General features: G+C 27.3%; 2 protein-coding genes across 4 annotated transcripts in view; one reads left to right on the top strand and one right to left on the bottom strand.

Annotated features, from left to right (window-relative positions):
• The window catches only part of LOC107451879 (uncharacterized), a 77,405-nt gene extending 76,151 nt beyond the window's left edge, over positions 1 to 1,254 (top strand). For both annotated transcript variants that reach the window (XM_043050110.3, XM_043050109.3), the window contains 2 exons: positions 461 to 573; positions 1,072 to 1,254. In XM_043050110.3, coding sequence (XP_042906044.2) covers positions 461 to 573; positions 1,072 to 1,108 — 150 coding nt within the window. In that variant the 3' untranslated portion in view covers positions 1,109 to 1,254. The remainder of the gene's footprint in view (positions 1 to 460; positions 574 to 1,071) is intronic.
• A 7,319-nt stretch (positions 1,255 to 8,573) lies between these two features.
• Positions 8,574 to 15,425, bottom strand: part of Usp32 (Ubiquitin specific protease 32) — a 115,965-nt gene continuing 109,113 nt past the window's right edge. For both annotated transcript variants that reach the window (XM_043050113.3, XM_043050112.3), the window contains one exon: positions 8,574 to 11,316. In XM_043050113.3, coding sequence (XP_042906047.2) covers positions 11,146 to 11,316 — 171 coding nt within the window. In that variant the 3' untranslated portion in view covers positions 8,574 to 11,145. The remainder of the gene's footprint in view (positions 11,317 to 15,425) is intronic.

The raw sequence follows: 15,425 nt of genomic DNA on the forward strand, positions 1-15,425 counted from the left end.
TACTCTAACATTTAGATAGTTAGTTCAGTTACGTTAGCGTTTTAAAAGGCTAAAACTGAAAGACTCTTTGCTCATTTGATTCTAAAGAAATCTTTTAGCCTCCACTACCAAAGGCAAAAATGCATTCTTGGTTAAATGTTTTTAGGGGGGGGGGGCTTCTTCATGAATCCACTTATTTTAAACACAACATTCTTACTATTAATAAAATGCTGCCGTAGAAATTCTTAAAACAGCTTGATAAATTTAGTTTTGTGCATAAACTTTTTCGTGTCATTAAAAACTACCCTTAATATTCAAACTTTTTAGCACATGATTATAAATCTTATTTTGATATTTTCTTTACTTATGTCAAAAAAATTGGCATTTTAAAAAGAAATGCTCTTACATTTTATTCAAATTTAGTTTATTACATGAATTACCTTAAGTTGACTGATTTCTTAATCTATTTTTATGTCATTAGGCCTTCCTCACTACACAATACAATGATGTACAAAATGAGCCTACTTCATCCTTAAGGGCTGCAAGAATAAGTAAGCTACAAAAAGGGGGTGGAAAGCAGCCTTCAGCCACAAGGTAGAACATTTTTCAATGGTTGTTTCACACTGTTTAGATATTTTTAAAATTATGCATTTATTTCATTTAAATATTCAAGTGCTGTGATGCTTGAGATTTCAAAAGTTACTTTCCATGACAGCCATGAGTTCACTATTCTTTTTATCTTGAACATTCAGCAAAACATTAATAACATTGGCTACAAGCATATTACTTTCTTAGCTTTAAAATTTCCTTTTTCTGAATTCATGCACTTTTATCAGTCATATGTAATATATATCCTTTATTAGTTGGATATAAAGTATCTGTGTCAAATAATACCTTTCTTTTTAATAATTTATTTTGTGGTTTTGCATATATATATTTTGTTCAGTCTGTATTACAAGTTATTAGTTTGGAAATGGTTCATGCAGCAACTTTCTTCAATGTGCACATACAATGTGACCTTTATGCTATTTTTATCATAGAAAATATATATATTATTACATTCATATTAGTGAAACATTTATTTCATTTTAGTTCTTCAAAAGCAAAGGATGAAGCAGAGCGCGATTGAGAAGTGCTTTGATTTCTAAAAATTAGTGGAACGAGACTCACAGTTCATTCCAAATTTGTATATTTTTTACCTTTAGAAAAAAAAGTGCAAATATTACAATTATTGCTTGTAATAGCTGAATAAATTTGCATTGTATATAGTGTAAAGATTTGTTCTTCCATCTCTCGTTTTATTTCAAAGTGTCACATTTATTTTTAACTAATTACCAATCGTCAACTGTACAGCATTTTCCTGTTTTAATATAAGTTTCATGACCCCATTTTATTTTTCATTTATGTATACATATGAATATTTTATGCAATATTTAATAAGTAATTTATCATTTAATTGTAAAATTTTGCATTTTTAATATCAATAAAAAAAGTCACACTATGCAAAAGTATTGAACTTTGGTGACTGCAAAATGTAAACAGCTTATCTGTTCAGTCATCATCAGTAAATATGACAAGTAATATGGAGATTTTTTTAGTCATTAAATTTTAACAATAAAATACAAAGAGCATATAAATGGTAGAATTAAGGTAATAATAGCATTTTTCTCATCAAAATCTTGTTGATTACATTGGTGCTCCAAATTGAAGTAGTTGTCTTAAATTGTGCCAAAAAGGATATTTTCCTCTGTGTATCGCCGAGTCACAATTTTGGGGCAACCAAGCTACTGCCATGTGGGGGGTTGCTTTGGATTCACTGGGAAGGATTCTTACCCTCTCATGTGCAACTCTACTTCATTTTGCAAGATATTCTCAATTTCAGGCTTCATTTTCTTCCTCTGAAATGGAACTGAAACTTCTCTTGAATTTTCAGGGACTAGCTAAACATTGCCAAATTTTAATAGCAAAAGAAAATTTTATTTCTCTTGTTAATTTCATCGTTATTGAAGTGCCATCGTCAATGGCATGCAAATGACCTTCTTGTGCTATTCTATTTATAGATTAGTACCATGATCTTTGAATTAACTTGAGGACCATTCACTAAGTACATATTTTCATGTTGATCCTCAGAGCAGTCAAGAATCACAAAGCTTCATTTAATAAAGATAAGAATTGAGTTTCTTAAATGCAAATTTTTAATCTGAGAGACCATCCACTAATTGCATATTATTTTTAAACATTTATTTTACTTTATTACTTTTTGCATTTTATTATTGTATTATTACTTTCAAAATTTTCAGTGCTCTTAATTTTTTTTAGGAAAAAACTTAATATTTAAAGGCAAGATTTTCAATATTTTTTTTAAATGGAGCAAAAAATCTTATGTTTTTTAGATTTGTCATTCAAAAATACTTTAATTGATCTCTTAATGATTTGATTTAAAACAATTGATAAAATTTTTTTTTTAATTATCACAGATTTGTTAAATATTATGAGTGCAGGGACAATATAATAATTTACTTAAGACAAATTTTTTTTAGCTTCATTTAAAAATTATTTAATTTTTTTAATATTTCATTAAAAAATACTGTACTAGGTAACAAATTTTAATAAAAATTTATAAGGGGCCATTCACTAATTTGCAATTGTAATATAAATTTATTAAAAAGTTTTCTTAATTTGCTTAATTCTTTACATATTTTCATAAATTCGGTATGATCAATATTAATCTTTCGTTGAATATACTATTACAGGGTGGCCACTCAAATCAGATTTCAAATTTCCCTGATTTTTCCAGATAAAAATCTTAAAATTTCCAGGTTTTTGTTTCTTTTTTCTTATAAAGTGTAGGATGTGTGCAAGAAAAGTGTCTATATTATAAAATATTTTATTCAAAATGTTATTTTTTCAATGTATCATCTTGAAAAAAATTATTTATTTTGACAATTTCGCAAGATTTTTTATTTATTTTTTAATGTTTTAATACAAAATTTGGAATCAAAAATCATTTGACCAACAAAAAAGTAAAATTAAATATTTATATATAGTTGGTTCTTCAAAAAACCTTTTTTAAAAATTAAAATATGATGTAAAAGTTTAAAATGAAATAGAAAAAAATTAGCATTAATGCAACAATTGTAACGATTTGTCGACAAACATTGCTGTGAGCGATTGTAAAAAATTTTTTGATTGGTTTGTTTGCGGAGAAAAAATAATTCACAGATTTCTTTGAATGGGAGTAGAAAAGCTTTGAGAAAAAGAGTGCAATATAAAATCTATTACAGTGAAACCTGCCAAGTTGACCACCCTTGTAAGTTGGGCACCTGCATAAGTTGACCTCAATTATCAAGAACGGAATTTTTCCTATATAATATGAAGAAGCAAAACCTTTATAACTTGACCACCTGTCTATCTTGTATGTTGACCACTGAAATAAGTCAATTTTGTCTAGGAGTATTATGAAATTCTATTCTAAAACCCTCATAAGTTGACCAGAAAAAAAAATTTCAGAAAATTTTCTGTCATTTTGGCAATGTATGTTAAAATTTCACTTGTTTGGTGAAATGGTGTAAAAAGCTTATCTAAACCCTTTTGTGAGTTGACCATCAGGGGAAACTGTAAGGGGTCAGCTTTTGACCATTTCTTTCATCTGTTCATTGAAAACAATTGTGTTAGTTGAAAAGTTGCTCTTCCAGTTGCAATAGTGAGCATTTGAATAAATGTATGCTTTGCTCCTGTATTTATGGTCTTTTATCTTTAAGTGTAGTAAATAAATTTTAAAGTGTTCAAATAATTTTATTTTGTTAAAGTTTTCGAATTACATGTTTTCGTGTTCTGATATTTTAAGAAATTATATTTATTAAACACTTCACATGCATAACTGACGAAATAATTTTTAAAAAAAATATTGGTTTAATATTAGAATTGTATGCATCAAATTGAAGTTCATTCAGGATTAAACACATTTCTTAAGATATTCATTTGCATATTTTCTGAATAAAATTTTTAAGTCAAGCAAAAAAAAAATTTAAATATATAGCAACATGATATAGGAAACTAAAAAGTAAACAATGACCCACCCCCTCTATAAGTTGACCACTTGTCTAAGTTGACCACTAAAACAATGCACCACAAGTGGTCAACTTACACAAGTTTTACTGTATTATTAAATTATAACCAACTAATTTTTGGAGAATTCTATAAAGTTAAAAATACAAAAACACTTTGTTAAAATAGAAAAAAATTACCACCAAAGCATCGGAACAAACTTGAGCCATAAATGGATTCAGCCCAAGGACAGAATTTAAAAACAAAAGCTAATATCCTAATCCCTTCTTCCACCTCCACCACAACCTTTTCTAAATTGCACAGTCCCATAGCAGTCGAAGGTTTCTACATTCGTTTAGCAACTGTGAGAGAATTTTATGTGGCATTCTAGTTTAACAGAGCTGTAATGGAGCAAATTTTGATGCAAGCAAAGTTCACTGAGTTGATGACATTTCAACTGTTTGGCGATACATTTCCGTTTAAAAAAAGTGGGTATAATGGATGAAATAATTTAAATTAAGAAAACTAATAAATAATTTAAAATAGTAAAATTAAAAAAATTATCAAAGAAAAATTTCCAGCTTTTCTTTAAAATTCCCTGATTTTTCCAGGTTTTTATGCAAATTTCCCTGATATTTCCAGTATAAAAAAAATTCCCTGATAATTCCAGGTTTTCAAGGTTCTCCAGGTGGGTGGCCACCCTGTATTACAAATAACATTTATTTAAATTTTAAGAAAAATACACTCAATAACCTTAAAAAATAGTTAAATTAGAGTTTTGAATTACCTTTTACAGAATTAAATAAAGTAATTTTTAATTTAAAAAATAGTATGCGCCACTCAATACTGAATTTATTTAAATTGCCAATAGCTCTTTTTTTAAAGAAATATTTCGGCTATATTAAATAAATTTTTAGGTCTTTTCCAAACTGAGACACCATTGATTCACTTGCTGTTTAATGAAATGTTGTCTCTAGTTAAAGCATTGTTAGGACGTTTTTTGAAGCTAAGATGCCACAAAGGCGATGACACCCTTATCTTCTTCAGAAAAAAAATCTATGTATTTAGGTGCCAGGTCTTTTTACTTGGCCTGCGCAAAAAAGTTATTAAAAGCATTGCCTCTTGAGAATAGCATGTGAGCCCAAGTCAAAATTCCGGAAATTTTTTTTAGTTAAAAAAAAGTTTAAATTAAAAAAATTTAAAGAAGGTTTTTTTTCCTTTTTCTCAATATTTCTTAGTTTACTTAAAAATATTTAAAATTTCACACATACCTATGATGACCTGGAGAAGTAATTAAAATTTATAAATATGTCTTTCTTTCTTGAGTTTATGATTATAACAACTATTTACTGATAAAAAATGAATATTAATTATGAATATAAGCTTATAAAGTATCTGGCTCTCCCTTACAAACAAATAAAAAAAACTGTGTTTTTAAGTTCCTTTGAAAATTTGATTACCGGAAAATTCTGTGATCAATGATTTTTTTAAACGTCTGGAACTTTGATCTCCGGAAACTTCCGGATCACTGTTAGCGAAAAATCCGGAACTTTTCGGGAGCACAATCAGCCCTGAAACAGGTTACTGTACCATCTTAAAGTTTTGCATCCTGTAATGAGAATGGAATACACTTCTATTAAGTCAATAAGATATCTGGCAACAGTAACCCCATCCATTATAAAACCTGAAGAGGCATCTTTGTTGCTAGATGAATGGACAAGGTTACGTGGGGGAACCAGAAGGTTATTCTTCTGACTCAAAGGAGCACCACTGATTGAAAGATGCTGAAATTGATTTGCTTCTCAGGATCTCTTAGTCACAGCTGAAAAAAATGGTTAAATAATAAAGGCACATCGATTATAGATGGGTTAAATAATAAAGACACGTCGATTATAGAAAGCGGAAAAATCCTCTTATCTGAGGCTAAGTCGAGGATAGCAGAATATTTAACAGCACTGGAAGATACCAAAAAATTTTTTTTTTATTTGTTTATGCAGGGACCTTCAAAAATATGTAAAAAATAAGATATGTTATTAATGAGCAAAATTAAAAATTCTTGTTATTAAATATGCTCCAAGTCTTTGTTTTGCTGCTCCAAACCCATGTTTTGCAACTTGCACTACTGTGATTACCGAGAACAGGAAAATAAAGTATGTTTGTGAAATTAAACAATTCTAAACAACATTCTAGCAAATTTTATTGCAAAATCAATAATATTTTTAAAAGATAACCAATGCACATCACTATGGCAAGATAACATTTTCTGTTATATACACGTACATAAGGAATGATCAACATTCGTTATGAGTTTTAATATATATATTTCCATTTTTACAAGCCACACTTAGAAAAACTGCACTTTCAACAATCATGTATACAGACATACACACAAATATTTTATATATAATGTTAAAGGAAAATAAATACAAATTAAGTGACTATTGCAATTTTGTATTGAAAAAAATAGAACCATTGCAAAGTTAGCAATGAAAAAAAAAAAAAAAAAAAGAGTTACAATTTATGTTAAATATCAGATCAAAAAGCTAATGTGAGAAATAACTAAAAGAAAGAAAAAAAATTACCTAAGTAATAGATCATGGCACTAATTTGTGACATTATTCAAAATAACTATAACAAAGCTAGAACAAAACAGAACAATTCAAACATAACAATATTTCTATAATATATATATTTGCTTTGGCAAGGTATTTCATCTTTGCAACTTATACAATCGTACATAACTTAAAAAATTAACAAAAACTAGAGTAACATAGAAAACTTATTTTAATAGTAATAAAACATGAATTGAAAAGTATTGCGAAGTCGGTTAAGCGATATTAATATATGTTTAAAAAAGGAAATTTAAAAAAAAACGCAAAAAGGTAGGCAAAGGACAAAATATATAAATTTTAAAGAGCTGCAAATTCAAGTCTTATCCTTTTATCTCGAAACATTTGTTAAAAAATCATTTTATAAAATATTTTCTCACTTAGAAATTCAGAAATATTTTTTATGACATTTTGTTTTTAATTACTAAACATTAAACAAATTTATATAAAAATTTTCTCAAATAGAAATGATCACTTGAAAACTAGGGTAGGTTTCATATTTTACAATTATTATATTGGTTATAAATGAATAATACTAATAAAAATCCTAAGACCGAAAAATTAAAATTTCATTCATAAAGCACACACATTTTAAAGGTAGAATAAACAATATGCTTAAATAGTTTATGTGTATCTGATAGAAAAAAATGAAAAATGTTACAAAACTTTTAGATGAAAATTGGCAAACAACAAATTTTATACTTTTTGAGGAAAATAAACGATATGTTGAATTTTTTTTTCCAGAATTTTAATTGAATTTGAATTATTATAAATCAAAATGATTTTACACGCTTAAAAATGGAGTACTGTATAAAAGCATTCACAAAACTACTTTTGAATGTAAGTTTTGTGTCAGCTTCAAGAAAATTGCACATTGAGCAATAGACAATGAAAAAAAGTATTTTTTTTTGCTATAATTACCATTGAAAATAATCACAAATCAATTAGCAAATGGAGTATATTTGGACAAAGGAAAAACTGACCCTAAAGAATAGTACATGCAAAATTCATTTTTCAAGATGATAAAATTAGGACAAAAATTAATATACTGAAAGCTTTGCTATCACACATTTTTGTTAATAATACGAGAACTTCAAAGCTGCTATTTTCTCCAAACATAACAAGACAAATGCGATTAAAGTATAGCGTAGCATAAAAATGAGCATAGCATTGCAAAGCCCACAAAAATGATAAAGAAAATAAATCTTATAACTGTGAACTTATAAATTTTAATGATCATTAGAATAACTAAAGTAGAAAGTTTTTCTAATTGTGTCTAAGCTGTTTTGCGTGGAAAGTGGCATCTTAAATTAGCCTTGAATGGCTAGGGGCAATTATTTGATTACATTGAGAAATACAGAAGTATTCTCTCAATTTAAAAACTAATTTATAATTAAAAGTTTGAGTAATTATAAATGTATTTAAACATTTTTGATTGAAATTCTATCAATACAATATATAATAGTCGAAATTAAACTGGTATTTAAAATAACAGCCTATCAGTTAAAAACAAAAGTTTTACTTTATTATACAGATTAGTCTTATTTACATGCATTAAAAGTACGAAGAAAATTGCTCCAAAAACATTTATGAAATTAAAACGTTAAAATAGAAACTGGTTTGATCTTTATAAAATTCTTAGTTTTCAGGGATAAAATATATTTTGTTTTATGCTCAAGAAACAAATTTTAGCTAAAACAACTATATTTAAATAATAAGAGTTGATGAATAAATTTTTGTATAAAAAAAATTTAGTGGTTGAATTTTCAATGTACAACAACTGAATACATGTCTCAAACTTTTAAAAAACAAATATTATATCTAAATTACATTTTATTTATGAAAGATTTTCTCAAAAGAGAAGGAAAAATATTTATCAACATAAATAATTTGATAAAACTAAAAAAGAATAAAGCAATGGGAAATCTAGGGAAACTATTTTAGACGAATAGTCAAAAATTTTTGAAACAATATCTGTCATTTCATAAAAGTTGTCTTATCTAAAGGATACATTGAATTTCAGTAGAATCACAGTGTTTACATTGCTATATACAAAAGAAAAACTCGTGGCTAACCTGAGAATAGCACAATAATATAAGGGCACTTTTACTAGAAAAATGTAGAATGTTTGTAAACAGACAGTAATTTGCACCAATACTTATATTGGAATCAATAACTCACTCATCAAAATCGCTTAAAAACCAAATGAAGATTCAACACAAAAAGTTTCAGTGCACCATGAAATATATATCATTTCAAACCTTCCAACCAAATATAAATATTTTTATGTTGAGATTATTTCAAAGAAATTGTAGCATTTAATCATACCTTTCCAAAATAGTTTTTTTTAAAACCGATGCAAATTTTCTTTTTATGATGTTTAATGCATTTATTTTTTATATATATGAGTAGGAGTCAGTTGCAATGTTTTTTTTATACTTTCAGTATGTGATAAAAAAAAGAACATATTTTAAAGGAGAATTAACTAAGCTTGTTAATTATGAAAATAACATTATGATGAATAACTTTACAACATAAAGATTCAGTATTTTTCATTTAATCAATCACACCAAGAATAGAAAACTATTATAATATTTAGTCGGTATAATCTATACGCATTTTGTTATTCGTACATTGTTTTTCATTTAAGATGAAATTGACCAAATATATATTTAAAAAAAAAAACGAATAAAACATCGAATTAAATATGAAAAATAAAATATTGAAATAAAAGAGAAAATTTTCTCTAACTTAGATCCACCTAATCCTTTTGTTGTCCATCGCAATAGACAATCCCCCTATTTTAACAAACTATTTTTTATCCAAAATTTTAGAATACTTAATAAATTCATTTCCCCCCCTTTAAAACAACTATGCTTAAAAATTTAGCACTAAAACTTTATCATTGAACTATACAATTTACATTACACATTTCAAAATTTGGTAATAATTTACAAAAAACAACATATTTAATGCTTGTATTTTAAGAAACATTATTCAAAATTGTTTATAAAGACAAATAACGAAAAAAAATATATATAAAGACTGCAAATAAATTATTTTGTAAATAAAATTATGTATGTTATCATACAATGTACAAGATGAAGAATGACAAGTTTTATTAAATTTATCCTTTAAAATATTTAGCTAATATTGGAACATCATAAAATATTGGGAACTGAATGAAACATACATAGGACATAAGACTAGTTCAATTTTTGAAGTGGTTTCAAGCAGACTTCAAGGAAAATGTAGTAAAAACAATATAAAGGGATATTTCATTATTAATAACTTTTATCTGACTAGCAGCTCTTTAAATCAGTAACAAAAAAGAATTTACATAACATATGATACAGAGGTATGAAATGTAAAGTTTCTTTCTTTTTTCTTTTTTTCAACAACCTAAGTATGTTAGAAAATTAACTCTTAAATAACATTTATTAAAAAAAGTGATTAATCAAAAATAACTAGCATTCAGTAAGTAATAAATATGAAGTAAGTCTAAAATAGCAATCATAAGACATAAGGTTTGAAAGTAATCTCTATAATACAAAAAAGTTAAACTATACAAACTTATTTATAGAAAAAATTTTTTATTCCTATTATGACAAACATAAAAAAAATAATGTCAACAAATTAAAAAGGCTTTCTGCAATTGATCTCCTTAATGTCCAAGAAAAAATAATGTAGGAATAAAACTTGTAATAATATTTCTACCATTCAGTCTCTTATCAATAAATCTCTTATCTTAAATAATGAAGAAAAAAATTTTAGTATAAAATAATAACATGAAATAATTCAAGAGTTAAAATCTTAACAATTAAAGAGAGAAAAAAAAGAATTTATATCAACCATTATACTTTAAATAGTGCCATAGATAGATTTTATTTGGTAACAAAATCAATAAATTACACAGTTTTCTATTTCATTGTAATAAAATTTGTGTCTTTATTAAAATGAAAATCAAATCTAGATTTCAATTATTAATCAAAAATTACCTTTAATTTAATCTTTGCAAAAATGTTTTGCCTCATTTATTTAAAATAGTTGTATAAATTATGTAGTTTCATTTCTAACATACTACGGTCATTCTTTTTTTCAAATATTTCATAAATATGTTTTCAAATGAGACAATGAAATGAAAGAAAAACATATGGAATGACAAAAGAAGAAATGAATAGCATCTTCATGATGAATATCCCTTACTACTATCACACAGAATAGCAAAATTATTCATTTAACAAGACATATCAGCAAAGATGCATCACAACGTTAGAAGAAGAAAAAAAAACAATTTATACAGAAACCAACATTGAAATAGAATTACTTGGCATAATGTGATGATGCACATTTCTCAGGACTAGGTAATTGCCGGCTGATTCTTGCCTCCAGTTGGCGACTTAAATAAAACACAAAAATTGCTTTGGATATTTTTCAGTCTGATGTGAGAGCTTACGTGTCTTGTAGAGATATAAGAAATGTCATCTTGGGGAGGAAAAAAAAGCTCAATTTATGAAAGACTACACATTTTTCGAAAATCTGTTTCAAATTCAGCGTCTATGTCACTAGTATCTGGCACTTTACCTTTAACATCTGGCATATATTGCTCGTAGTCAATACCCTCTCTTTCATAAAATAACATGTAGGCAGAGTCTGTGTCTATTTGATCACGTTGCACTTCCTAAAACAAAAAACAATTGTAAGGTTTCAAAATACAATTTTTAGAAATATTTTTTATAACAGATGCAAATAAAATTATGCAAAATCATCCAGTTACGCATCTTTTAACATGAAATTACACAACCAGAAAACTATGGTTTCTGAAAAAGAATAGAACCCAGTAAATGAAAATTGATTTTACTTTTTAAAAAAAGAATAGAGTCAGTAAAATAAATATCGATTTCATTTAAAGTGAAGACCATTTAAATGCGTGACCCTTTGATAATTTGAATACATATAATTTTACAGAGAATAACAGTCTTCAAGTTCACAATTTGAAAACCTTGGGCTAGTAGCGATTCACAATTTAAAATAAGAATAATAGTTTGATAGAAAACGTAACAGATTTGCAGAATACTATGGTACAATTTAAATTTGCAATTCAAAAATCATTGGTATGCATAAAATGGTTCAAAAGCTATTACATATAATTTGATCATCAAGTGAATAAAACTTCAATTTGTGATAAGCATACAGAGAATGGAAGTCCTTTTTGCTATAAAAACAGAATTTCTAGTACAAAACTTATGCAGGTATGCATTCAATTATGACACAACTAAACAATCAATTATGAGATAAGAATACCTTGAATATGAATAGGGATCCGATAATTCGTACAGGCAATGGTCCAGTTGGGAAAAGTGAGATTTTACAGTACAGTAGGGAACCGATTATCCGGAACGATCGGGACCATCGCTATTCCGGATAACTGATTTTTCCGGTTTTCTAAATCGGTACAAAAAGCCGTTTTTTTTATTGTTAAACCCAACTAAAAAAATTTATTTTGGAAATAATCTTAGAAACAAGAAAATCGATGAAGTAATACACTAATGATTATTTCCAAAATGATGCTAAGGTAAACATCTTTCAAAAAAGAAAGAAAAACCCTAAAATCTTATGAGGAAAAAAAAAATTTCTTTTTTTTAAATTGCGGGAAAATTTATCGAATTTCGTTCCGGTTTTTTGGTTTTCCGGTTTTGTGATTTCCGGATAACGGGTTCTGTACTGTATTAGGTAACTATTGAGATATTTATCAAGCATTTTTTTGTCTTTTGACACTATAAATATAGTTTTTTTTTATTAGTAATGGGTAGATGTAACACACGAATCAGGTGGCAATGCAAGTTTAAGATTGGTAATAAAAAATTAGCTAACTATAGAAATTCAAAATTTTTCTGCTTTACTTTTTTTCTTTCTTCCATGCACAGCTATGATTTGTTTATACTAAATCATTACAGCTAGACCTGACTAAATTATTTATGAGGCATTTTCAGAAAGTAAAGATAACAGTAAAGGAGAGTCTACTGCTATCTCTCAAGGTCATTCGTTATTTTTATAGTGAGCCTTGTTTGAGCAGCATGTCTGCTTCAGATCGGTATTCCGTCAGATCTGAAGTGTATTCTGTAATGCAAACGGTGGGCCTCCAGTGGATATTCACCCTTTCCATCTACATTGTGAACCAACAAAATTATGCTTTTTCTGAAGGTAGATTTCATGTTCATGATGAAATCAGAGCAGGCAGACCACCTATGATCCCTGACGCTCTACTTTACAATGAACAACCCACACATAAGTTAATATTGTATTAAAAAAAATATTGATAAATTGAGGAATTAATTCCGATCAGGTACAATGCTATTCTTCAAGAATAATATCGCAATCATATACCGTACAATGCCGTAAGCAAATATCTAATTAAATATGCAATTAAAAACCATCTCCTACGTAATATCTCAAATCACTTTTAAGGGGTGGTATTTCTCAACCAATTTTTTTTTTGTCGTGGATGATCGTGATTCCTTATTTTGTGAATGGAAACGCGAATAACAGAAAAATGTTTTTAGTTTGGGGTAATGTTCTCTGCTCGAGAACATTACCCCAAAGGTATTCGCAAAGGGTCATACATTTGACTCGATGACCGAATTTTAAGATATGAGCTATCGCAGGGTGTGTAGCCAGATCTTTCAACAAAAATAAGCACCTTTTAAGTACTTTTTAAGCACTCAAAAAATATAATCGCAAGTAGGATCTGTGCACTACTCAAATTAATTTTTTTCTATCGTTCAATCTTCTTAATTTATAAACTTAAAAAAATCATCATAAAAAACTTTATATAATCATGATAAATTAACTAGTTTCTCATAAATACTACAGAGAAAATTGTGCAAATCATGCACTTTTAGTAATTTAGAAGGACAATCGATATGGCAAAGAAAAAATATCTTTTTAAAAGATAGAAAATTAAGCACTTATTTACCAGGGTTTGAAAAAACCCGGGTATTTAAGAAAAAAACCCAACCCACTTGGGTTTTATTGAAAAAACCCTGGGAAAATTGGGTTTTATTTGAAAAAACCAGGGGGAAATTGGGTTTTTTCATTTAGTGCTCACAAACTTTTAAGTTTTACTGTGTAACTATTTTTATTTATTAAAAAGTGTTGTATAAGCTTAAAAATAGAAATAAATCTAAAAAGTTATTTTAATTTTGCTATATGTATTTTATATTAAGTTTAAATAATTCATTATCACTAATACATATTTGAATCTTCTTTATTGTTAAGTATATCACATTTCACAATTTTTACCTCAAGCATTATAAAATATAAATGTAGTAATATAAAAGGAACAAGTTTATTAATCTTTTTGTTTTCATGCACATTTATTTACCATATTTATTAAACATATATATATACATTACCCATTACAAAATTAGAATCTGTAAATATTTATAATCGGTACAAACAAAAATTTCATCCGACTTTTGACTTTAATAAAAAACTGAAATAAATATTTAATGATCTTCCATGTTTTTATAATAAGATTAATAGAAAGTGAAATTAAAATTATGTATAATTATAAAGAGTATCAGTTACTTGTCCCATTTTTTTCAAATAATTAACCCTAGAAAAATTATTTCATTTTTAGATAAATATTTTTAAAAAGTTCTCTAATAAAAAGTTTTACCTTATTTCTTTAAGGCCAGAAAATAAAACTGTTTAAATCTGTTATTGCATCACTTAGTAAAAAAAATTGTTTCTTTTCAATTTTTTTAAACATATGAATTAATAATAATAACCTGTTTATTAATATATAAATCATGCAACTCTATTTGAGAAATTTATGCTGCACAATAAATTATATAAAAGTAAATGTGCATCGCTAAGTTTTAAGAAAGTTTTTTTTTTTTGTTGAAAAAACACATTTATCGTTCCAAGTGGGTTTTTTCAAAGTGGGTCCACTTGGTGAACCTTGCTTTTTACAAACCCTGAATAAAAAAAATTACCTTTAAGGCTTTTAAAAAAACGTAAATAAAATATAAGCGCTTTTTCAAAATGCTATGCACCCTATGTCTTTAGAAGGTGCGACCTCAAATGGGTTTAAAAAAAAGAGAGATAATTTTATAAGAAAAAAGAAACATAATCCACCCAATATAAATCCCAAAACTACTTATTATAACTGAGACTTCTTTTCCGACTGCCTTTCTTTGAAATCTTTTATCTTACTTCATATAGACCTACCCGACACTGCAATGAAAGAAGGACCTTTCGATTATAGTCATCGAGGTACAATTAACTTTAAGTAAACGAGATCTATGAACAACTCTTTCGTATTTTATTTACTACTGTTTTATTTGGAAATACCTCATCTTATACAATAAAATTACTGAAAAACAACATTTCAGTTGACCATGGAAGATTTGATATAAGAAATATCTCAATCCCAAAGTTTTCTTCTGAACTGCTTTTGAATATTGCCATTTGCAAGTTCTATCTTTTTTATGAAGGAAGTACAGAAAGTTTTAAAGGGACATTTTCTCTTCTTCTTTCAAATTCCCATTTCTAGCCTAGCTAGACAAAGTCCATGAGATTGTTCACCTTCAAAAAAGTCTAAAACAAGTAAGGGTCTTTCAATAAGGTCTTGTTTTAAAAGACCGAGGCAGTCCGGTAGATGTTCAGGGGATGCCTGGGCCGAAGAGCACTTGGTACAGAGGGCAAAGCACTTTTCTCATCCAGAGTACCTCAGTGATTTCAGGTGTCCACAGCGGAGACGTGTGATGGCGGTTTGAGACTGAC

The sequence above is a fragment of the Parasteatoda tepidariorum genome, chromosome 2, assembly GCF_982258835.1.
Source record: "Parasteatoda tepidariorum strain Cologne lab strain chromosome 2, Ptep-v5.0, whole genome shotgun sequence".
Lineage (NCBI taxonomy): Eukaryota > Metazoa > Arthropoda > Arachnida > Araneae > Theridiidae > Parasteatoda > Parasteatoda tepidariorum.